Source organism: Apteryx mantelli, chromosome 1, assembly GCF_036417845.1.
Source record: "Apteryx mantelli isolate bAptMan1 chromosome 1, bAptMan1.hap1, whole genome shotgun sequence".
NCBI classification, from domain to species: Eukaryota; Metazoa; Chordata; class Aves; order Apterygiformes; family Apterygidae; genus Apteryx; species Apteryx mantelli.
This window is the reverse complement of record NC_089978.1, coordinates 140,654,399-140,679,004: the sequence shown is the minus strand read 5'-3', so window position 1 is coordinate 140,679,004 and position 24,606 is coordinate 140,654,399. Positions and strand designations below refer to the sequence as shown.

Below are 24,606 nucleotides of genomic sequence, written 5' to 3'. Positions count from 1 at the left end.
CTTCCGTCCTGCTCGGGGGACTTGCGTGCGTGCGGGCGGTAAAGATGGTGGCCGTCAGCGGGCCGTTGCTGGCCGTTGCTGGTTACTGGGCCCTGCTGTCGCAGTGCGGCGGGAGGGCCGCGGCCGCGGCCTACTCCTCCGTGCCCGCGGTGAGCAGCAGGGGAGGCAAGCAGAAGGAAGGTGAGAGGGGCCCGGGCCGATCTGCGGCGGTTGCGGGGGGAGGGGCGAAGCTGAGGCGTGTGGCCCGTTGCCCTCTGCTCTTCCCGCCTTCGGGCAGCTCTTAAGGTTTGGTTGGCAAGGGCTTGCTGGGGAGCTTGTGGTATAAAACAGGCTCTGCTGTGTGGGATGCAGATTTTGTCAGAGTGGATATGACAAACAGCCTGAAGAAAGAAATTGGTGGTCCCTAGACTGATTGCATGGGAGGGTTGTGCTTGTTACAGTGGACCTGCAGCGCAGTGCCTGGTTTTAGGGCTTCCAGATGAGATTTTTGTAGTTTGCTGAGACACACATAGTTGTGCTATATGTTTGGCATCTGAGTCAGCGACTCAGCCTGTTCTGAGCCCAGATGGAAACCAAGCTGGACAAGGTTGCATCAACATTTTTCCAAAGGCTAGGTGGGCATTTATCTCTTGCAGATTCAGAAGCAGGCTAGGTCACTGAATGGGCCTTTAAATGATGGCTGGTCGTGGGGCCCATGGCACTCCAGGATTAAAAGGTGTCCTGATCTGAAATTTTAGAGTTTTGTTAACAAAAACAACAAGATTGGTACGAATGAAGTATGTATGGTTGAAAGCACCACAACAAATGGCAGGACAAGTGATAAAGGAATTGTATGCATTTGTTGCTGCAGAGCCCCATACGTATGATTTAGTTTTGATTACTGTGTAGCAAGAAGAGAAAGAACAGAATTGGAACCATAAAATACCTAGATAGAGAAAACAGAAGAACTGTGGAATTCAGGAGTTTTTTCCAAGACTTATGAGAAGTAAGGCAAATTAATAAGGCAAAACAACCCCAGACATCCACTCTTAAAGAATACAAAAGGCATATTCAAAAACAAATTTTTGGTCACCAATCAAGACGAACCCAGGAGGCTTGGTGTGGGCTTGACAGATGGTATCCTTTGTTTTCTGTGTCATAATGATCTCAGCCAAGCCACTTGGACACATGTGTTTTGGCGCTTCTGAGTATTTGGATGCAAGAGTGGGTAAAGTCTTGCATAGAGATTCTGTAAAATAAAATCCTTTCCTCTTCCATGAGATCTTGGTTTGAGTTTTGTTACATTAATATTCTGCAGTGTAGCTGTTTGAATTCTGAGTAAAAACTTCCAAGATCATTTATTGTCTCTGAGGAGAGCTTTGACTGTTGAAGAATTAAGGTCAAGATATGAGCCAAACCCAGTATATATCACTGCAGTTACTTAGGGGGGAGGCCCTTTAATAGGTTTGAGACTAGAGCTCCAAAACAGTGAACTGCAGGGTGTACTTCAGACCAGTTCTTCTGCTTCTGGAATGGCTGATTTGAGCTACTCTTTACACTATGTGGATGTGTGTGAGTAAATGCTAATATGAGTGTACAAAAGCAGGTTCTTATTAAAAATATTTCTCTTTTAGCTTCAACACGGAGAACAAGCAGGCCATCACAACTCATAAGATCAGTAAGAAATGAAACTATTTTCTGCTAACTCAGAGATGTTTGAAAAGGTTTTCTACGCTATATATCATATTAGTTGGTGCAGGAACCTCTCCTGCAACTGGTGTGACCAAATTCCAGAATTGGTACCTAAATTCTTCACTGTCTCAGCTATTTTCAATCTGTGTTCTCATAAAGGCAAAAACATTAACAATTAGCTTGTATTAAGCCCAAATACTGCAGGCTTGAAAAGTAACTTAAAGTTATGCTTAAAAGGAGCAGAGTCACTTTAGTGTTATTTTCAGTATGAGTTTACAGGATTTGTAGTGTTTGCCTTTTGGCGTAATTAAAAGATCTGTTACTATATGTAAGTGAAATTGTTCTTACGCAGTAGAATTAAAACTGATATCTGAGCATTTAATCTCTGAGAATTTTCTTATTTATTCTACGCACACAAAATTTAAAAAAGAAGAATGTTACCATGTGTTGTGATTTTAAAGGCAAATAGTAAAAGTGGACTAGTGTTCACTCTGCTATTGTTCATTTAACTGCCAAAGGCAAATTTATTGATATCCCAAAACAGTCAGACTGCCTGTATCCATTTGTGTTTAACCCTTCTATATTGTCGTTATTATTATTAATATTTTTTAAGAGCAGCTGACTTGACAGGAGCTTTGTTCAGTTATTGGAGGATATAAGCTATTACTGCAATACAGTAATATATTGTTGGTATCCTGGACTTTCTATAACAAGTCATTTCAGGGTTACTGTGAACTTGTTCAAACTTTCAGAATTCCATAATTTAAAAACTCCTGTCCATGCCCTCCACCAAGCGCTTAGGTGCTTTAGGAAATTGAGCTTGCAGTTAAGTGTTGGCTTGATTTCCCCCCCCCCAATGACTTATGAGAACCCAAGAAGATGGCAGGATCTTCATTCCAAGTATTTCTGAAATAAAATGCAGTTGAGGATTGAGAGAGGAAAAGTTTGTTATCCAAGCCTTGAGAGGCTCTCTCTTTAGAATTCCTTTAAAATCGAATGACAACTTTTGATGTAAAGGTGTTTCTTGAAATAGCTACAGGAACTTATTTCTGAAATAACATTTCACGTGCGTTGTTACTGCTTTGTCTCAGAAAACAGCGTATCCCCCATCAAATTTCCATCATTTTCAATTTGTTAGCATGCACCTCCTAGAACTGAGAGGATGGCTGTTGATCAGGACTGGAGCAGTGTTTATCCAACAGCAGCTGCATTTAAACCTGCCTCTGTGCCTCTTCCAATTCGAATGGGTTACCCAGTGAAGAGAGGAGTACCTCTGCCCAAAGAAGGCAACTTAGAGCTTATAAAGGTAAGACGCATTCCATTGGTGTTTGTTGACTTTGAAAGTTATTTTTCACTAAAACTGCATTGCTTTGATCAGAATATTTTTTCCTAGGTACTATTTTCTATTAAATATATTTAATAAGGCTTCTGATGAATGTTAGTGTAAGTAGCAAATATAAATGAACCATATCAGGTGACTTAATTAGGATTATCATGCTTGTGACTTTTATAATAAGGTTCAAGTCTTTTGCTAGATCAGATTTTAGAGGAGAATAATCTTCTACCAAACATATTGTACTACCTTAATTTGAAAATGTAATCAAATTTCAGTAATGTCCCTTCTAATACTCTCTTATTTATGAGCAAAAAAAATGGTATTATTTTGGTAACTCAAATATGTATATTTCAGATTCCCAATTTTTTGCATCTTACTCCTCCTGCAATTAAGAAACATTGTGCAGCTCTTAAAGGTGAGGTTCTTTTGTTGTTTTGAGGTGTTGTTTGTGGGGGGGGGGGGTTGTTTGTTTGTTTTTAAAGGAAATTTGGACTTCTAAGACAATTCAAAGTGTAACTGTGCTATGATGCAGAAGAAACAACAGTATCCACCTCCAAAGCTGGTTTCTTTTCTGGCTTTGGCTGACAAGACAAAAACATATATGCTTTTTTTTTGCTGTATTGAGTTACGTAGGTGATGGGAAGAAATGTATTGTAATGTTTTCAGGGTAGCAGTGGGACTATTAGGCCTATTAGGGGGACTATTAGGCCTATTAGGCCCTGCTCGTACAGGAGAATTCATAGTTTAGTGTCTTAAGGAATATGAGTGATGGGTATGATTCACTTCTCAGGAGATTATAGCCTGGTTTAATCACAGATAATCAATACCCTACCATTCCAGCACACATTTGAAAATACTACTTTTCATAAAAGGAGCTCTCTGAAAGGAGCAAGGTGCCAAAGCCCAAAGAGAAGTGGAGGCACAAGGGGGCAAGGAGGAAATGATGAAAGGCCCATCTTGAGTTGCCTGTACACAAATATATGCAGCAAGGGAAACAGGAGGAATTGGAAGTCTGTGAGGTGTCACAGAAATGCAGTGGGAAAGCTTGCATGATTGAGGTGCAAGCAAGGCAGGTGTAGAGGAGGAGTTGACCTGAACCTAAAGGAATGGCTGAAATGTGCAGAGCTTTGCTACAGGATGGGGGACAAGCTGGTTGAGCGTTTGTGGGTCATGATCAGAGGGGAAGCCAAGAATGAGGATGTGTTGGTGGGTGTTTGCCACAAACTGCCTGATTAAGAGGAGGAAGTGGATAAAACCTTCTTTAAACATCCAAGAAAAGACTCATATTTACAGGCTTTGGTTTTCATGGGGAACTGCAGCCATCTCAGCATCTGCTGGATGGGTAATATGGTGGGACAGAAGCAATCTAGGAGATTTCTGGAATGTGTTGCAGGTAATTTTTTGATGTGGTTGCTGGATAAACTGACTACTGGAAGGTGCTGTGATGCACATGCTACTCACAGATTAGAAAGAACTGTTTGGGGATGTGAAGGTGATGTCAGTCTTAGTTGCCACAACAATAAGATGTTGGAGTTTAAGATCTTGAGAGAAGTGAGGAAGGCAAGTAGTGGGTTGAAAGCAATTTCTTAATGAAGGTGATTGATAAATTGACTAAAAGAGATGATCTATTGGATTTGTTACTCACAGAAAAGGCAGTTAAGTCTGTGAAGGTCAGGAGTAGCCTTGATAATGGCAACCCTGAAACTATGGAGTTTAAAATTTGGCAACCTTGCTGGGAGAAGCAAGAAAACAGATGGTGGAATTAAAGCCTGGACTTCAGGAGAGTGATTTTGGCTTATTTAGGAATTTGCTTGACAGAATCTCATGGGAGACTGTCCTGGAGGGCAGAGGTGCCCAGGAGGGCTGATGGATGTTCCAGGTCATTCCTTAAATTGCAAGAATGGTCCGTTCCAGGGTGCAGAAGGTTGTTGAGCAAGTGTGTCAGAAGGACAGCATGGGTGAGCCAAGAACTTCTGGGTGACCTGAGGAAAGTACACAGAAGGCAGAAGCAGATATAGGCTACCTGGGAAGAACAGAGACATTGCCTGACCACCTTCAAGAAGGGCAGAAAGGGGATGCAGGGAACTACAGGCCAGTCAGCCTCACTACAGTCCCTTGAAGGTTATGAAGCAAATCTTCCTGGAAGCCATTTCCAAGCACATGAAAGCCTGCTTTATTAACAGCCTGAATGATGGTACAGAGCACGCTCTCAGCAGGTTCAAAGAGAATACCAAAAACAAGGGAGCAGGTGATACATCAGGGAGCAGGGCTGCCATGAAGAGGGACCTCAGCAGGCTGGAAAAATGAACTCATGAAGTTAAATGAAGGCAACTGCAAGTCCTGTGTCTGGGATGGAGTAACCCCTGCATCAGTACAGGCTGGGGGCCAAAAGACTAGAAAGAAGCTTTACAGAATAGGCCATGGGGGTCCTGGTGGGCATTTGAAAATTGAGCATGAGTCAGCAGCAAGGAGGGCTAACTGCATACTGGGTTGTATTAACAAGAGTGTTGCCAGCAGGTTCAAGCAATAGATCCTTCTCCTCTATTCAACATTTGTGAGATTGTATCTGGAGTACTGTGTCCAGTTCTAGGAAAGCCAGTATAAAAAAGACATTGTAGTGCTGGAGTGAGTTCAGTGGAGTCCCTGCCATTATCCAAATGAGTAAGGTTTTTATAAAAATTACTTTTAAAAGCACATATTGCAATAACTTAGCAAAAGCATATTACTTGGATTGTTTTCTTTTTATTCTTCAGATTTCTGCACTGAATGGCCAAGTGCTTTGGACAGCGATGAGAAATGTGAGCAGCATTTTCCAATTGAAGTTGAAACAGTAGATTATGTTTCTGCAGGGACATCTATTCGTAATCCCAAAGCAAGAGTTGTGACTTTAAGAGTAAGTAGTATTTTTTTGATAAACACACATTTGTTTTAAAACCCCAAATGCCTGTTTGTTTGTTTTTGAAACATTTGCAAGTATGCTAGGTTTTAAGGAGTGTGGGAAGCGGTTTGCTGAATGCCCAAATAAAAAACAGTGGATTTCCTTAAACATATAGCAGCGTCTTAGAACTCGCATTATAATGATATATGTATTTATAAATGAAGACCAAGCTCTGCTAGAAACAAAATAGCATATCTTCTGACAAATCAAATTTTCTGTAAAGTAGGCACAGGTACACTTCCAGGTTATCAGTTGCACAGTATGTAGACTGTATGCTTTCTTTTACTAGAAATATCACTAATAGATCTTAGTTTTCTTTTTAACTGGTTATTTATAAATAGTGCATTTTCTTGTTCTAATGAATTTCTAACTCTCACATTTCTAGATGCAGGTCTATATTAACATGTAATGTTATTTGTAAATTTTGATAAGATATGGCTAAAAACACAATAACAGTCTTCAAGGAAGAAAAGCATAAAAAATCCAGGAAATGGTGTTAAGGAATTCTTAACTGTGTCCATACATCGTTGTTTGCTTTTTTGTTTTATCTTTTTTATTTTTATTTATTTTTTTAATTTTTGTGGTTGATAGCCCTAAATCTGTGTGTGTGGTTTTTTTTTTTTTTTTAATATGGATGCTAAAAATAAATGTAGAGATCAATATGATAGGATATTTTCAGGGACTTGCAAGGTGTATTAATACTAAGGTTTTGAGGGCAATATGTCAGGCCTTGAAATACAACAGAGTATACTGATAGATCTGGCTTTGTTAGTGTTTTGAGAGCTGGGTGGAGCTGCAAAATGCTAATAGACATAATGGTCCTTTGCTTCGAAAACTGTTTTGTCTGTTACTTTGATAATTCTGTCTTCATCATCTTCTGGCACTGTCAGCTCAAGTCAGCTAAGAGACTTTCTAGTATTTCCTTCTTCAGTGTGAAAGTTAAATTTTTGCAGGATGTTGTAGCTCTTTTTCATCTTAGCTTGAAGCTCAGTATGTAATCTGGACTGCTGTTACTTGGTGCCTAAAACATTATAGTGGGGTTTAGATGTTATTATAAGGAATTGTAAAGGTACAGGAAATCCCTCAGTGTGGTAATGTCCAGAAGAAAAAGAGAGACTTGTTTTTTGAAGTTTCTTTGATTAAAGGCAGAATTGGGATGCTTCATTTTGATACTGATGGTTTGGTCTGCAGCTTACTATAAAGAAAACAGTTTTTCTAGAGGAGTTTTTGTTTAATTAAAACATTTTGGAATTGAAATCTCTTTTTAAAAATTTCTAGGTGACTTGGGGGTGGGAGGGAGGCGGCATCCAAATACCACATATTGTTGTAGGACTCCTGGTGGATAATAATCTACAACATGCCATGTGCAAACATTCAGAGACTTTGAAAGATGATTCAGAGAATCTGGCTTTTAAAGAATGTTCTCAATTTCTGTGGAGTAAATCTGGTACTTCTGGGGCATGCTGTATCTCTTCAGTGTTTTTGATTGCTGGCTATAGGTGGCTTAGCATTCGGTGTCTCACGTAGATTCTCTAACTTCTGTTTTATATACTTGTATATTTTATATGCATTTCTATTTTATATGCGTAAGTATTGAAAGATAGGTCATACAAATATAGCGCTATTAATAAGCATTGACTTAGCAGTGCTGTAAGCATCAGTGTGTATGCAGTAGAAGCAGCAGCCCTTTGATCGCATGATCATGGGATAATTGAAGTTGGAAGGTACCTTGGGAGGTTTCTAAGCTGACCTTGCTGTGAGTAGAAGGCTGGACATGAGGTCAGACAAGGTTACTCGTGACTTTATCCAGCTGGGACTTGACAACCTTCAAGAATGAACCTGTGCAACTTCTCTGGGCAACCTGTTCCAGTGCTTGCCTGTCTTTGTGGTAGAGAAGTTAGGACTGCGCTGTAGCTTTTGAACTTGTTTTTTGGAATGAGATTTGAGCCTATCCTAACAGCAGCAACAGTGGGGTCAGTTATAGTTGTGTTCTTACTCTGTTTGTGCATAAGTTAAATACTGCATGATCAACTGCTATTCTCTGTGGAACTCTAACCTTTCTAAAATTTAACATAAAATAGCATCTTGCAGCATTCTAGCTAACAACTATAAGCAATAATAACAATTAATATCCTATTTTGAAGGAACTACCCATATAAATTATAAAGTGATAATAGTTATCACTTATAATGTGACTTTGGATTAATAAGAACAAAATATTTATATTTATATATTTTTTTATATTCCTGTAACAAGCAACAGGCCAGATAGCTTTCAGTTTTCATAGGGAAAGCAAGTCATGTTGAATAAAATATAGTTCTTCTAACTATGGATTTCAGATGATTGTACCATGTGAAAGCAGCGTGGTACAACTATGGTAATGACATCCTTTTGAGACAGTGTGAAGAGTATTACTCAATGTGTCTGAGATCTTTAGAGGCTGGAGCATAATTTTCCTTGCATGAATGTAACAGAAAGACAATGTTAAGGAAACGTAATTGACAGAAAAGTGTTTCTCAGCAGTTTTGGTTTGCATTGTCAGGGAGCAGCAAGGACTGGCTGCTCTGTAAGGGAAGGCAAGCCAGGGCCTGAGGGTGGCAGCAAGGCAGGCTGGAGGAGTGACCTCCCTGACAAGGCTGCAGCCCTGCAGTACCTTGGCAAGGTGAGCAGAGCAAGTCTGGTGACACAGCCAACTGCCTGGTAATTGCCCTAGTGATAAAACAAATCTAAGGTCAAACCAGGATGACAAACCAGTGGGTCACAGTTAGGTCCGGAGACACTAACTAGGATCAGTCGACAGTCCAGTGATTGCCAAGCAAGTCCATAAGATGCAATGTGTCTGAGGTCAAGCCAGGAAGTCAAGTCTGTGGGTCAGGGTCTGCATGAGTGAGGGGCACGACAGGTTTAGCTGCAGCATGGTTCAGGCAGAGACTGAGGCTGAATGCCTTAAATGCAGCTCCTGAGTGAAGATGGACCAGGCCCCTACTACACACAGCTCTTATTTGCATGGCTCTGGTTCAAGGCTTATGTGGCTGCACTGTATCAAAGATAGCCTTGAGCACAAGCTGCCAGACTCCTTAGAGGGGATACAGTGCACTCAGGGACCTGGCAAGCATGGTGACTTCAAAAGAGATTGTTTATATTTGCTTTAAGCTGCAGTAAGAATGGAATCCTTTTCATGCATCTTTACCATTGCCTTAAAGACTGGGTGCACCTAATAGGTCTGATGCAATTAGAGGTAGACTTGATAAAATGTGTCTTTTTTTCCCAAAGTTAGTGCTCCTCCTCACCACTATTCCAGGGATGCATGGTAAATGAGCATGTCTTCCTTAACAAGGTGACATTTTTCACCTAATAAAGTGAGTACGGGCTTTAGTGTGGGGTCCCCCCCCAAGGTTAGAAGTTTCAGTATTGAAATAAAAGCAGGCAAAACTTCTGGGTTTGTTAGGTTTTATTTAAATATTTAGTTGTAATTTCAAACTCAAAAAAACTGGATCAACCTATGATAAGGCTCAAAGTTACAGTATACTCACTCACATATAATAAGTAGTGTATATTTGTTACCAAAGTAAAGTTTTAAAGTAAATCTTCCTCTGATATGTAGACCTCTGGCTAAGCAGCTTGGAAATAGTTTGCTGAGGTGCTAAGCCAGCTGTTGACAGTAGTAACTACTTTTGCAGATGCAAGACAATGTTTTGTTGGTTCGTATTCAACTAACTTAGTCAAAGCTGACAAACCAACTGTGGAAACTGAAAAAAATAGCAAAGTTTAATGTATTCGCAGTTTATAATAAGATTAAGTAGGTGCTGGGGCTTTATATTTACCAGTCCTGAAATTCTGAACGCAGTAAACAGAAAAAATTACTTTAGAGGAGAATTAAATGGATATTTCCCTTTGTTTACTTTAAAATAGCTATTAAACCTATATATATGAAATTTCCTTACATTTAAGATAGCTTTGTGGAATAATCTTATTCTGCTCTTTAGTGAATTGCAAAACATTCAGGCCGTGGAATGCACCTCAGTGCAAATGGTGTTAAAGATGTATATTAAATAACACATTTTAGTAGTTCTTAGTGCTCCATCATACCTGGCCAAGTCTGTTCCCTTCCTTTTTTCTCTTCCCCCTCTCTCTCCCCCCATCGTCTTTTCCCTCTCTCCCTCCCTCCCTCCCTCCCCCTACCCCTCGTCTTTTCCCTTGCCCCCTCTCCCTACCCCTCCTCTTTTCACTCCCTCCCTCATCTTTTTCCTCTTTTTCATGTCCTAGAGATGCATTTAAGTTTAGTGCTTTATTGTCCTAATTTTAGTAGCAATTTCTTTTTCTTTTCAGCTAGTGCTTTTCTCCTGATATTTATTAGAGCTTCATATTTCTTTTAGTCTTTCAATTTTGTTAGTTTTTCTGATGCACTAATAGCTAAAACCAGCTTGCTTGCTTTTCATACTTGTTATACATACAGAAACTAGCTTCAAACTAACTTAGAGGTTTTTTTCTGTGTGATAGTTATTTGCTATGTGTTTTATGGTTGTGAGTTTCTTGGTATTGGAACAAAAGAGAAGTCATGAATATTCACACTATTATGTGATCAGTTATGTGAGATTAGACAGTTGTTGTGGTCCCCTCTATTCATATCTGTGTGCACCTCTGCATACTTCTATTAGAAATCTCCCAGTAATGATGTTGAGAAGTTTGAGTATCTTGATGTCTTTCCTGCTCTTTTAGATGCTTATAGCAAATATCTTTGAAACATCTTGATATCAGCATTACCAATATGCATTTGAAAAAATATTAGCTAAAAAAGATACATTTTTTTTCCACATGAAGTTATTTAAATATGAAATATAGTTACAAACTAAATTGACAGCTTTTTTCCCTCTGAAAGAAGTTTGAGTAAAAATGTTCCCCTTTCCAAACCCCTTTGATATTTGGATGAAAAGAAATTTATTGTTTGAAGGCTCAGATTATGCCTGCCTTGTGTTAAAAGACTTTTGACAGATGATACAATCAGAAGAAAGTATACAAATGCATACTTCATAGCTATCCTTTAAATTCCTGGTAAAAGATGTTCCTAACCATACGTTAAAATATTTTTCGGGGTACAGAGATTGGATTTTCCAAATAATTTAAGATGTTTTTCTCTTGTACTTGAAGGTTAAACTTTCTAACCTGAATTTGGATGACCATGCAAAGAAGAAGCTCATTAAACTTGTAGGAGAGCGGTACTGCAAGGATACAGATATGCTCACAATTACCACAGACAGGTATGGTTACAGGAGGAAAAAAATGCCTGTAGCAATGGTCAAAGTAGAAGGGTTTTTTTTTTTTTCCTGCTGATATAAAGTTATTGTCTTAGTAAAATAGCATTATTTTGTGGGCTAAAAATCTGACTTAAGATAAACATACCGGTACTCCTGTTTAAGAGTTACAGTTTTATGGACAAATCACATAAAGTCAAAGATAATAATTGGTAAATATTGCCCGATATTGAAGCTCTGTATTTAAAAGTCTTAGCCATTATTTTAAAGTATTTATTATGTTTGACAAATGGATTATGTTAGCTTTAACAATGATCTGAAGAGTTCCAGGCAAGAAAAACTAAGACATTAGTGACCAGACACTTCTCAATGCTTTTATGTTCTAGATTTAAACAAAGCACTGTAGGTTTTTTCCAGTTATGTTCAGCAGGCTGCATTGGAGAAGCATGTTTTCTGTGTTAGATTCTGAAGAGTTTAGGAGAATAATTCAATATACATATTAAAATGTACTGTGAATTTCTAAATTCACAGCTTAATTCAGTTTTAGGAAAAACATAGTTGGTAATCTTTTCTGTTTGCATTTTTTTGTATTAGAATCCATTTTCCCTATCCTTAATTTCCTGTCCTTTGATAGGAGACACCATTTAATTTCTAAGTAAAATAAATGCAGAATGAATAAAGTTAATTGTGCATCTCTTTTGCCACCAGGTTAGTTCTTTGGGACCACTTTTGGTACTAGCAGTTTCAGTTGAAAGTTATTTTTATTTCTCTAGCAAAACTGAAACATTAGGATAGCTGAAAAGAACTTGCTTTCTAGGGCATTTGTGTATGATCTTTATGTTTCATTCTGGAGGGAAATTTTAGTGTGCCAGTTGATGTTTCACCTTATTTTTACTAAATTCTGAAGACCCAAGCTCTGAGCAGTACCTCTTTCTTTAATACAGGGTCTTCCAGACTGTTGTTTAGATTATTTGTAAATTGAGATTCTTTCACTTTGAAAGACGTATGATGAAACAGTGTTTTAAAGTTTATTGCTAGATCTGTCATAGTCCTTAGCCATTCAGATAAATGCTTTAAGTATCTCATAGGTAATTTTGGCGTGATGTAATTTGTTCTGTATTAACTTCTAACTTACATTAAGGATCAAAAAATACATATTGGCAGCTTATTAGGTAGATCTTCCATGGCAAGTATTATAACAGACAACCAGTATTACAAATTTCAGAAAACAACTTTCAGAAATTCACATTATAATTAGTCATTGTTAACTGAAAAAAGTAAAGAATAATTTCTCTCGTCTATCTGGAAATGATGTACCTTTTTAAATTGAAAAATAACAGCTTCATTTTGGCAGCTTAAAATTTCAGAACTAGTTTAAAACCTCTTTCAAGTGACAGGTCATCTTGAGTAAATTCAAAAGACAAACTTTGTGGCCACAGGAAAGTACACAGTACAAATGTTCATATCTGCTTAGTCTATGAGAAGTTTAGTAATGTTTCTTAATATTCTACTGCCTTCTTTCAAGACTCTTGAATCTATTCTTTGGCAGTCTAGGTTGAAAGTAGAAATATAAGGTAGGGCATTTTTGGAAATGTGAAACAGTCATGTTCAGAGTTAACTAGGGCTACCTCCACTTACTTCACCTGGAAAACTGTTTGAATGCATTTCTTTGTATCTGGGTCTGAGTTTAAATCCAGACATGCTTGATAATGCTCACAAAAGGCAGATGAAAATATTTAGTTAGTATTTTTCATACATTGTGATGACCCTAATTCTTTCTTTTCATGTTTCTGATTAATCCTTTGAACAATTTTGAAAGTTTGATTTCTAGATTATTTTGTGTAACTTCTTCAAAAATATAATTTCAGTCTAATCTGTTGTAAATCAGTACCACTACAGAAAAGAGTTGTCCTTCAGATTTGAAAGAAGGGAGTCCAGACTAAACTATGTTGGATTCTATTTTGGCTATCTTTGGCATAGAGTGCAAAGAACCTTTCAGTCGTTCCTAAAGATCTATAGATTCTTGCTTTTTGTACGTTTTCCTGCGGACTTGCAGATTCTCGTTGTTCTTAATATCATCATAAAAGCATGAGTATTATTCTTGATTGTGTAGTCCAGAAATGTGTGTGTGAATAGAAGCAAGATCCCCAGGATACAGATTAGAAATTTTTGATGATTAGTTTAGTATTTTTTTCAAAAGTGGATGACAGTGACTTGATTTCAGAAAGACTAGCTTTGTTTTTGAATTTTTAGGTGTCCGTTAAGGAGACAGAACTATGATTATGGAATACATCTCCTCACAGTTTTGTACCATGAATCTTGGGTAAGCAATTGTGCATATGTATATTTCTCTCTGTATGTACATATAGATAAATGTATGTCCATCTGCATAAACTAAATGTCACTTGAACTTATGAAAGGTTCCATGACTATACACACTTAAATTATCTTAGATTTTGTTCCCCTCACCCTCTCGAATTTTCTTCAGATTCAACAAAGGTAAGTTACTTATGTTTAAATCTTACTTCCGCAGTGAACTTACAGTTAATTTCTTTAGCTTTCCAGGAGCTATTCTCTTGTTTGTATATGTTGTAACTATATATGTAACATATTACATCAGAGGGTTAGGAATTTTTAGAAGTAAACTTCTCTTTAGAGACCTTAATTTTGTTTGAGTTTATCTGAATTGATGAAGTAGAGAAAGAGAAAACAAAGTGACACTTCAGGATTGAGATCCAATAAACTTCATTTATTGCTTAAAATTATTCAAAGCAAGTTTTATGAGTTTTCACCCTTGTCTTAGTGCTGTTTGCTGGAAAAGTCTCACTAGAAAAAGAATTTAGATTTATAGGACTATTGGAAAAAAAAAAAGTGTGTAGTTGAGACTGAAAAACAAGGTTGGGTAGAGAAGGATGGCAGTATTTCGATAGATGCATTTTTAAATAATGTAGTAGCAGATTAGCTACCAAAATTCACACTTACTGTTTTCAATTGTTCTTTGCTATTTAGATGGAGTCTCCGTATTTAGCATTTTTAGGAATTTCAGTGTTCTTGATTTCAGTCACTGCAGTGATCACCTAAAATGTAATAAGGAGATTGAGTTCTGTCTGCCTTTGACTAGAAGTTGGCTTGAAGGATATGTGCTTTGTAATTATAGAGTGCATCCAATTAAACTCTCCTTATATATTTATCTTAAGATGTTCATACTTTAGATTTAAGGTGCTTTATACACATGGATATTTTTCTCCTGAACAGCATTACATTGCATTACAAGTCTGAAATTGGTGACAGATCAGTTTCCAGTATTAAGCAATGACAAGAGATCTAGACACTACTTGCTTTATTAATTCCAGACAGGCACCACATCTGTCCTTTGCTCTAGCATTACTTAGTGATGGAAGACAGGGCTATACGATACTGTTTTGTGAGTGTTCAGTGTGTATTGAATACACACAAGTCCCTTGCCCTTTTACTACCTTTCAGCTTCCGTGTTAATTTTTGATGAGTTCATCAATCAGTTGTAATTGTCTGATTTCCATGAAAAATTGGTGGTCTGGTGTGACTCTCCCCCCCCCCCCCAAAAAAAAAAAAAAAAATCAGTGGTAATCCCTTTTAATAATCCTTTTTAATAGACTCGCTGAAAGGTAGTTTGGATAGGTTTTGTAAACCATGAGCAAACAATGTGTTCTATTTTAATCTGTGTGAACTTTAAATATTGGGGTAGTGGTGGAAATTAGCCCTCCATGTAGACAGTAACATTAAACCGCTTTACAGGACTAACCTTGATTTGGTGACTTTCCCAACAGAGTAGTGCCACACGGTATTTGCATTAGTGGGGTTTCTGGAATTCAGTAAAAAGATGAGGCCAGCCATTCCACTCTTATTAAATGAAAGCAAAGCTGGCTGCATATAGTTTTTGCCCTGACTCCTAAAAACTTTGCATGCTATCATTTTAAAACATGGTATAACTCCCTAATTTATGTACGTAACTGAACTACTGAATTTTGTGAATAAGTAAGCATGTGAATTCATAAAAGGAAAAATTGTCTGCTAATATACGTCAGGAAGTATAATTTCAAGTGTAATTATATTTTAATTGCAAGTGATGCATAATACTTTTATTACAGTTATGAAATAGAGCATCAAAGCAAGTAGGAATCTGAAACTTTTTTAAGGGGATGATTGTTCATTGTTTCGTTGGTTATGTAGTGAAGTATGTGCTGGACAGCTGTATTGTGTAGAGAGGCACATTTCTAACATTTATTCTTAAGTAGTGAGTATGACAAGTTTAATTCTGGCTTGTCTGTCTTTTGAATGCATGCTTAGAAGACAAAACTTACCAGTTTATCTCAACAGCAGCCTCTAGTACAAGTTTTCCTGTTTACCTTTTCATTCTTGGCTTCAAACCAAAACCCAGGGCATCCACTACTCAGCAATACTGTTATTGTATTAGTTAAATGGCTCAGAATTAGTTTGTTTTGCTGGCAGTGTACAAATAGCAAGAATCCCTGTTGTAATGCAGTTGCAATTAAAATGTGCAACCAAGTGCGTGACAGAAAAAATAGGAAAAATGGAAGATTCCCAATGACTGATATAGATATTGTTCAGCCTCAAGGCTATGAATATTGTTAGGAATGGATTTCTTTCTTGGATTGGGATATCGGGAAGAGAACTTGTTCGCATTTGAATTAAAGGTTATCCAAATCAAATCTGGCCAACTGGTTTCTGAGCAGTACCACAGCAGAAGCGAGGAGGCAGGATGAGAGCTGAATGCAGTAAGACTAACACCCCCCCGCCCCCCCATAGCCTGCTAGCAATCAATGGATGAAGGAAGAAAACAGGCTAACCAAACTGTGAAAGATTTCAAAGACATACAGGAGGATTGACCCTGGTTTCATGAAACTTGCAGAGAAATTCAGGAGTATTGTTTGGTTAGATGTATAAGAGAGCTCCCTTTTTTGAGTGCATGGGGAGATAAGAAAAAGGGAAAGAACCAAAAGGAAGAAGTAACTTGAATTTTTTTGTACAAGGAGTAAGTGAATGTCTTATTTTACATTTGTGAGTGTTAGCAGGAGCAGAGTTTGGATGCTGGGGGAGGGAAGGAGAGGGGGAGGAGAATGGTCAGACTGCTGATGGATAGTCAGAATGAAGTGTTAAGATGAAGAAGCTGACAAAGGTGGCAGGAGTGAAAAGGTACATTCATGAGCTGGGAATAAAGAGGGTAGCTGAAGCTTTTTGATTATCTGTAGGAGAAGCAGGATGCTATTGTATAGACTTGCAGTCTATACAGATTGGTAGTTAAAAGTAGAATTGTATTTTAAACTGTCCTCTCTCTCCTGTCTTCTCATTTTCACACATAAATGCCAGCAATGGACTTGATCATGCCAAATCCTGTGAAATTGTTTTCAAACTGGAATACCATGTGTTTTTCAAACAGTTGAGTAGTGCTTTTTTAAAAATTATTATTATTATTATGGCCCTTGTTATTTTCTGGGAGGTGGGATTGCTTGCTTGCTTGTTTGTTTTAATTGGGGAAGTGAAGGAGGAACTTTCCTCTGGTGCTTGATCTGTTCTCTGATGGATCCATCTTTGACTCCTTGCAAATTATTCCCGAGGACTGTGCCATGAGTGGATTCACCAAATGAAAGGGAGAGGTATATTAGATTAAGTAGCTCAGTCAGTTGTATTTCTGCTGCTTATATGGTGGTACTGCATGAATGCTGTTACAGCTGCTGTAAAAACATACTGTATTTTTACAGTATTAAGTGTTTCTTAAAGTATAATAATTTGCTGCCCTCAAGTGGTTAGAAACAGCATAAACTGATGTCCCTCAGCTAGTGTCACTAAAAAGTAAGGTTCTGTTTTGAGTAGAAAGCAGGAAGAGGACTAAGTGGAACAGAAAATTAAGTTACCAACAAGGAAAGACATTCATAGTGATTATAAAGGTGAGGGATCTGGAAAAGATGGAGAGGGAAAAGGAAATAGCTGACAGTTTGGGGGGGGGTTGGTTTTTGTTTTTGTTTTTTTCTAAACCAGTCAATATTACAAAAGTACAGTAATTTTCCTAGTTTCAATTGCAAATGATTTTCAACATACACAAATGCTAGATGATTCAGAATAAAGGAAATCATTCCATGTTACACATCTGATATCTTGAAAGATGATTAATGGAAAGTTGCCCTCTGATTTTGTGTTCTGCAGTGTATCTTTTAAAGAAAAAGGTGTAATCTGGCATATGTTAAAAATAATGGAGTAATTCTGTACACACTTCTGATCTTTTTTGTTTCTCATAGCATAAATGTGGGAGTCTGATCAAAAGATTGAAGACTTAAAAACAATCATAAGGAAGAATCAATATAGAAGTAGAGATAAGTGGGAAGTGGCTACTGATAGAATATGTACAATAATAACCAAAGAGTCCTTTGGACTCTTCTCTTTGCCTTGTGCTTGCATTGCAGAAGATAGCAATTCTTGATGAAATGAAAGGACAGTGAAGTTGAAGCAGAAAGATGAGGGGAGGAGAAAAATGCAGAATGGACAGTCAACATGACACTAGAGGCTTTACTAAAATTTATCTGAGAACCCCAAATCTGTGTACAGTTGAAATTAATCTGAAGAAAATGTTTCATCTTGTTTTCATGTTCCATTTTTTTGTAAAGCATTTAATAGCAAGGCACTGATGGGGTGGGGAGTGTGTGTGTGTGTATATATATACACCTGAAAGAATAATTTTACATAACCATTGGTGATAATCCTGGAATCCTGTTGTACAGATTTCTCTGAAGTCTTCAGTTAGCGCTTAAATTGTATTGTCTTTTTTTCATTTATGGTTATTTTAAGCTATTACAAGTAAGCATATTTTTATCACTTCAGGTTGTGTCAGTTGCAGTTTTTCCATAGTAGTAATTTGCCTTATAATCCATCCTAAATTATGTGAAAGGATCCAGGTCTGCTTTAGGAACCTAAGCATTGCGTTTGATCACTGAACCATAGCCCAGTGATTAGAGCATATACCTGGGGCGGGAAGGGCTTTGGGCTCTGTTTAGCATAACTGAAGACTGTTAGTATAAGTCTTTTCTGACTTTGAGATCTTAGAATAATAGTGTGATATAATTGTGCCCTTCCTACAATAATGTTCTTTCTCAGTATGTCTTTGTATATTGTATAAATGACAAAAATTGAAGCTGAAGTAAGGGTGGTCTCCAAATGTACTACTTTGTTTGAAGTGTGTATTACATTTCATTGTGTACCTACTAATGCTCAAAATTGAGCAGCTTGTAAAGAGTCTGTATCATCTTCAGTCTAGATGTTGGAGGAAAGTGAAGTCTTGCAGGACATAGGTATTAACAAAATCAACAAAAAAATCATCCTTTAGTAACCTTTAGTAACACTACTCTTTTTTGATGAGATCAGAATCTTAACTACTCTGCATTCGGGAAACAACTTTATTTAGATAAAAACCTTTCAATTGACTTTCAGTAATATAGAGTTCCCAGAAAATACATACAGTTACTTCAGCTCAGAGAGGTTCGTTTTTGAAAGATGCAAGCTAGATGATGGTGGCGACTGCTGAGGACTGAAAGCAAATCAGTGCCAGAACCAGAGATCAAACCTAGGAGTATCATCAAGTACAAAACCATCTCTTACATTACTTCTGTATTATTTTTTGAGGCAAAGTACTCTGTACTCTTTTCTGTCTGCTTGTCTGCCCCCCCCCTTCAGTTTTTTGCTTGTCCCTTACCAGAATGTTTAGTTCTCACAGTCTTTCTCCTGATTTTTTTTTTTTTTTTATTTTTTTGAGATCCCAGAGGTCCTTTCTGCCCTGTGTTGTTGCTGTGTCCTAGAAAGGAAGGTTCTGCTTATTCAGAACCAGCATAAATAATGAGCAAATGGACAAAGGAAGATTTTGCAGCTCCATGCTGTATAAAGATTATACAAAGAGGACAGAGAGCAATTTTTTTAACCTATTTATTTATGTGTGCTATATAGAGGTAACTTTGATTATCTGTTCAGAATCCTTGATAGCAATTTCTAGCAGAAACAAGAAAACTGGAAAGAAACTCTTTTGTCTGATCCAGAAGTGTTTTAAGTTAAGCTTGCCCTGTCAAGAGGCAGAATAAGAATGCCAGGCAGAATTGGTGCACAATCAGTATGATGCTTTAAATTCTCATACTGATTATTTTAACCTTTTCTGTGAAGCTCAGCCATTAAAATTTTTTTGTAACTAATCTCATCGGACACAAGTATGTTTTGCCTATTTAGGAATTTCATATAGATATTTCTTCTTAAGCTGCTAACTAAGTAGTACAGTTCAAAGCTATAATATAAGTAGTACAGTTCAAAGCTATAATATAAGTAGTACAGTTCAAAGCTATAATATAAGTAGTACAGTTCAAAGCTATAATATATCCAAAGAAATGAGTGCATAATTATTTTGGCAATTCCTCTTTGGTTAGAAGGTGCCCAGTAATCTGGAAAATGCTAGTATAACTGTCATTTATTACCTGAAAATCTGTAGGAATTGTACCACACAGAGCATCTTTTATTTCACTGCAGTACTAAGAAGTGGGTATACTTATTCTAGGCTGTACAGGAGTTGAAATTTGACTTGTAAATTCCTGCTAAAGAACTCCTCTTTCTCCCCCTTCAAAAAAAATCTCACTAAAAAAATTGTTTTTGCTAAACGGTGTTAATTTTTTAATTGTTCAGACAGTTGACAAGAAAATTGACTAACTTGAGTTCCTAAGTATTTTTAATCTTGAAAATTTCTGTGGCACTTACAGTTTTTAATTAAAATATGTTGCCCAAAGGAAGCAGCAGAGAACTGACAATTCTAATCCTCCATATGACTCCAACAGCCAACTTATAAAGGTTAAGCTGGCAGAAAAGCCAAGAAAAATGAAAGTGAAATGTCTGCTTAAGTGATTAAAAATTCTTTCCTTTTTTCTGTACTTAAATATTCAGTATATATTGATATTTTTGTTAACGTTTCTTATGTTAAAACGCAGTTTTATTGGCCAGAGTACAATTTCAATATTTACGCTGTGTCAGCACTTCGGTTGCAGCTCACGTTTTGGGAGGTTTACAAGCCTTTATAGTGCTTAAACTACTAGTGTCTAAGATTTGCTTAGAAAAAGATCTTTGTTCTGTTTATGGCATGAAAAAAAGATCTGTAAATATTTGCATTAGGAGGTATATTGAAAAAAAAAACCACTCCTCTGTGCCTCTTGTTTAGTATTCGGTCCTTTGACTTTATACGAAGTGGTTTTTGTGGTTTTTATTGGAAGTATTGACAAAAGAAAGTTTAAATTCAGCTGAGCACATCTTCAGCCAGTCTGAATATTGAAATTGTCTTATAGCATGAAGCAATCGTTTCTAATCAATTCACTGAAGAAATATAAATCCATGATTTTTAACCTAGTTCTTTAGGTAGGGATTCTAGAAAAATGTTGCACAAATGCCACATTTGAATATTCCAGCTTTCACAGTTTTATTCCCTTGTTGTAAGGCTCTTACTGCAACTTTTGCTAACCTATTTTAAATTTGCAGGGGACGAAAATAAGCACCTAGCAAAACTGTGAGTGACGTCCTCGTGTTTGAAGTTTCATTGGCTCCTTCTTCTTAGTAAAGCTGAGACTACAATGCTCATAATGTTTCCACTATTCAGAGTTCATAGGTTCTTGACTGCATAGTGTACTTTTTCAGATGAAAGCTTAATTCTGAATTCACTTCTACTCTTGCAATAAATCTGGTTGAAAAGGTCTTTGAGTTTCATTTAATTCAGTCAGCTTGCAAAAATCTGGTTTCTGTTGAGTTTCCTGTTTGTGATGCATTTCTGGGCCTGTGTACACTAGGATCACTTTTCCTTTTGAAGCAAGGCCACCAACATTGCAGCAATGGATACTGGCTGCTTGTAGTAGAGCTGAGGAACGGATTTGGAAATCTCCCCCTACCATCGAATCCCCCCCTTACTGCCCCCCCCCCACCCCCGAGGTCAGATTTTATTTTAAAATCTATTTTGACATGCTGTTCTGCTGGGAAGGATTCCAAGAAAGAAACACTTAACATTTTCTTTGGTCTCCTTTAAAATCCTCTTGCTCTGTATAGCTCAAAAGAGATGGGGAAACTCTTAACCTGTTTATCAACATTCATGTCTGAAATCCCATAGGTTAATGTGTGCAGAGAAGGATTTTCTTGGAGATAAATGTAATGACTGTAATTAGTTCTTGTTGTCTCTGCTGTAACTTGAAGGCGTTCAAAAGCCTCACAGTGATCTTTTGTTTGAACTTTGAACATGACTCTGGCAGAGTTTGGTCCAGAGACTGTCCAGAGGCAATACCCATATTCCATTACTCCTGAGAAACCCTATCCCTGTGAGAGAAGCTTTTACTTTAAAATGCTTCTGAAGGTTGGAGAAAAATTGTCTTGGATAGCCATTATGCGGATAAACAAGGGATATGTAAAACAGGATGAAGTTGTTAATTTTAAGAATGTGTAAATCTCCACATTGTATTGTGATGTTTTTCAAGCATACAAGGAGCACTTTACAGTATGCACTTGTTTTACTGCTGCTTTACCAGTACAGGTTAGAATACCTCCTTCTCCCCTTTACCCCCCCTCCCCCCAGCAGCTGAATGAGATTCTTTTATTTCTCTGTTGTATTGTGTCCAGGTTTTTAATGTCAGTCATGTGAGCCCTTCAGCAATGCTAATCACTGTTTCTGACTAAACATTTGGACTCAAAGATTTAAAAGATGAAAGATTCCATTTACCAGATGCAAGGTACAACATTTGTTAAAGCATGTTTAAAGTTGGATGAACAGGCCCAAGCACACAAGGTTAGCTTAGACATGCATGTTAGAAAAATAATTTTTTGTCTCAGTTAAAAAAAAAAAAAAAAAAACACTCCTTTGATTGCCAGATTTATTTGAATTCTATGTCTGTTTGCCACTAATGAAGCTTAAATATGATTAGCATAGCTGAAAAACTACTGAAGATCCCTTTCTGGCAAGGGATTTTTTTAAAACCCATGTGATATAAGGCTTTAGGAGGATGCTTCTTTCAACTTATTCCTAGCTTCTAGAAATAGAAATCACATTGAAATAAGATTCTACAACAATTATGCAACAAAACCATGAACACCAAAATCAAAACAAAAATATTTCAAATTGTGATACTTATGTAGGTGAAGGAAAGTTAACATACTATCAGCTTTAAGTTTACATTTTAGTAATTAAATGCACAAAAATAGCCAGTTATAACTTTTGAAATATCCCTTAAATGGGCTGTGAAGCTAGACGAGGGGTTGCTGAATAAGAGAAACAGTCAGAAATAAGATTTGTTCTACAAAGAACAACTGCACAAGCCCAGTACTTGCAGGCACTGGGATGAAACAGAAAATCTGCCTACACTCAACTTTTGATCATGTCTGATCTTGCGGCACCAATTAGGTGGAAAATTTTCACTGTGGACAGAGATCCATTTAAGGACCAATTTGTATGGCAGGAAGAGGAAATGAATTAATTGATAGTGTTTTTCATTATGAGTCACAATTAAACCATTTCACAGATGCTGAAGGATTGCTGTCTCTCATCATAGGTTATCTGGTATGAGCTTTCTCACTTGACATTTTATAGCCAGTGAAAACAGACCAAACTCAGGCTAGGGATGTAATGGCTAGGTGGCATCTTCCAAAGCTTGAACATTTAGGGTTACTTAAAATTATTACTTTAAAAAGTTTTTGTTGTTGTTGTTCATTATGTATAATCCATAAACTTCTCTTCCCATTCTGACTAGCCAAGTTGTATCTGCAAAATATATAAAGAATTATCTAGTTATTTTTATATTAGATGAGTGAAATCATAGAAGAAACTCATTCTCCACAGAAAGCATATGGCACACAGGCACCTGTTGAACTGTGTTTAAGAGGCTTAAGTTATAAGGCTTGTACTTTGGAGAAGGGGAAATGTGGTCTTCTAAAAAGCATTTTTAAAGTGAATTTGGTTGAGGGAGAAAAGTTTCTTCAAATTATTTTTGCTTTGTTTCAGTGTTGAGTGGGTTTTAAGGTGAGGTATATTTTCTTTCAGAAAACTGAGATGTGGGAGAGTGAGAAGACTGAGAAAGACATGGAAGAGTATATCTGGGAAAATAGCTGCTCTCAGAAAAATGCTTTGGATACACTACTTCGAATAAAAGCCTCGGAGAATGTCAGTAATGTAACTAAGGAAGAGCTTCTTGCATCTGAGGTAGTCAAGAATTACAGAAACTCTGTAGTTGCACTTAAAAATGAAGGTGAAACAGAAAATAACATGTCTCAGTATAAGGAATCTGTGAAGAAATTACTGAATATACAAGCATTACCATGAAAGCGGACTCTTGCAGGTTACCTCTTTTTGGAAATATACTAGTATGTGAATATTTCTATATGATATAATTATTCAGAACTGTAAGTGTAAAAAAAAAAAGAAAAGAAAAGAAAGAAACTTGGTGATGAGAGAATTATAAAAGTAATCAGACAGACTTTTCTTTACTGCTCAATTTTCTTGTAAACATCAGTTTTGCTGTCCATGAATCTTTTTCTTTGAATAAAGTATCTTTTAAGTCATATTGGTGACTTGAACATTTCATTCTGTGCATTCTTAGCTTGGGCTATCCTCGTTCAGTTCCGTTTAATGCATTCTGACTTCTCACATAACTTCTTTTGCCATATAACTGGGGACAACGTTTTCAAAAATATTCAAGTGACTTAGGCTTCCAGATTCCATTAACTTTTTTTAAGAGTTAGTCTCCTTTATTACAATGCAGTCCCTTTTGCAATGAGCATCTTAAGTAAGAGCTCTAAAGTTTCTAAATAGTTTCCAAATGTCACTCATGTTTTTCTCTAACTCTACTCCATGTCTGTAAAATAAAAGATAATATTAACTAAATGATTTAACTATTGAAATGAGGTGTTGGAGTACACTGTGCATGTGAGATTCTCAGTTATCATGAGGGCTATACAAATATTCTAAGAAAAGAGTACCTGTCCTATAAAAAAAAGGAGTGAAATAAGGCAGAAAATGGGATGCTAATGGGAAGGTAAACTAGCAGTTGTTTACAGGATGCCAAGGTATATGGAGAAAGAAAAATGATGACAGTTGCTGAAAAGTATCCAGACCGTTTTTAGTGAAAGCTGGTGACAAGGCAAGTATGTTGCTTAAATAGGAACAGACTGAGTCTTGGTACGCTGAGGCCTGCTGAGTTGTCTCTCTAATAAGCTCAGGCTTTGCAATGAAAAAATGTCTGTAACTTCCAACTTACTGCTGGGAAGCACAGAGGAAGAAATCATATGGAGGTTTATCTTTTATTTGGTAATTTATATTTGAAAGGAATTGATTTGAAACATTTGATTACAGGCAACTTTTGTTATCT

General features: G+C 37.0%; 1 protein-coding gene and 1 long non-coding RNA gene across 2 annotated transcripts; both read left to right on the top strand.

Moving 5' to 3' along the window:
• On the top strand, positions 1-23,820 carry MRPS35 (mitochondrial ribosomal protein S35). Its single transcript, XM_067304706.1, has 8 exons — positions 1-180; positions 1,614-1,657; positions 2,810-2,977; positions 3,362-3,422; positions 5,761-5,900; positions 11,094-11,203; positions 13,451-13,520; positions 23,283-23,820. The coding sequence occupies exons 1-8, from the start codon at positions 45-47 to the stop codon at positions 23,559-23,561; spliced, it is 1,008 nt and encodes a 335-aa protein (XP_067160807.1). The 5' UTR covers positions 1-44; the 3' UTR covers positions 23,562-23,820.
• Positions 13,626-20,960, top strand: LOC136993336 (uncharacterized). Its single transcript, XR_010885620.1, has 3 exons — positions 13,626-13,696; positions 16,565-16,633; positions 20,747-20,960. It is a non-coding gene; the product is annotated as an uncharacterized lncRNA (long non-coding RNA).
• Positions 23,821-24,606: the final 786 nt, after the last annotated feature.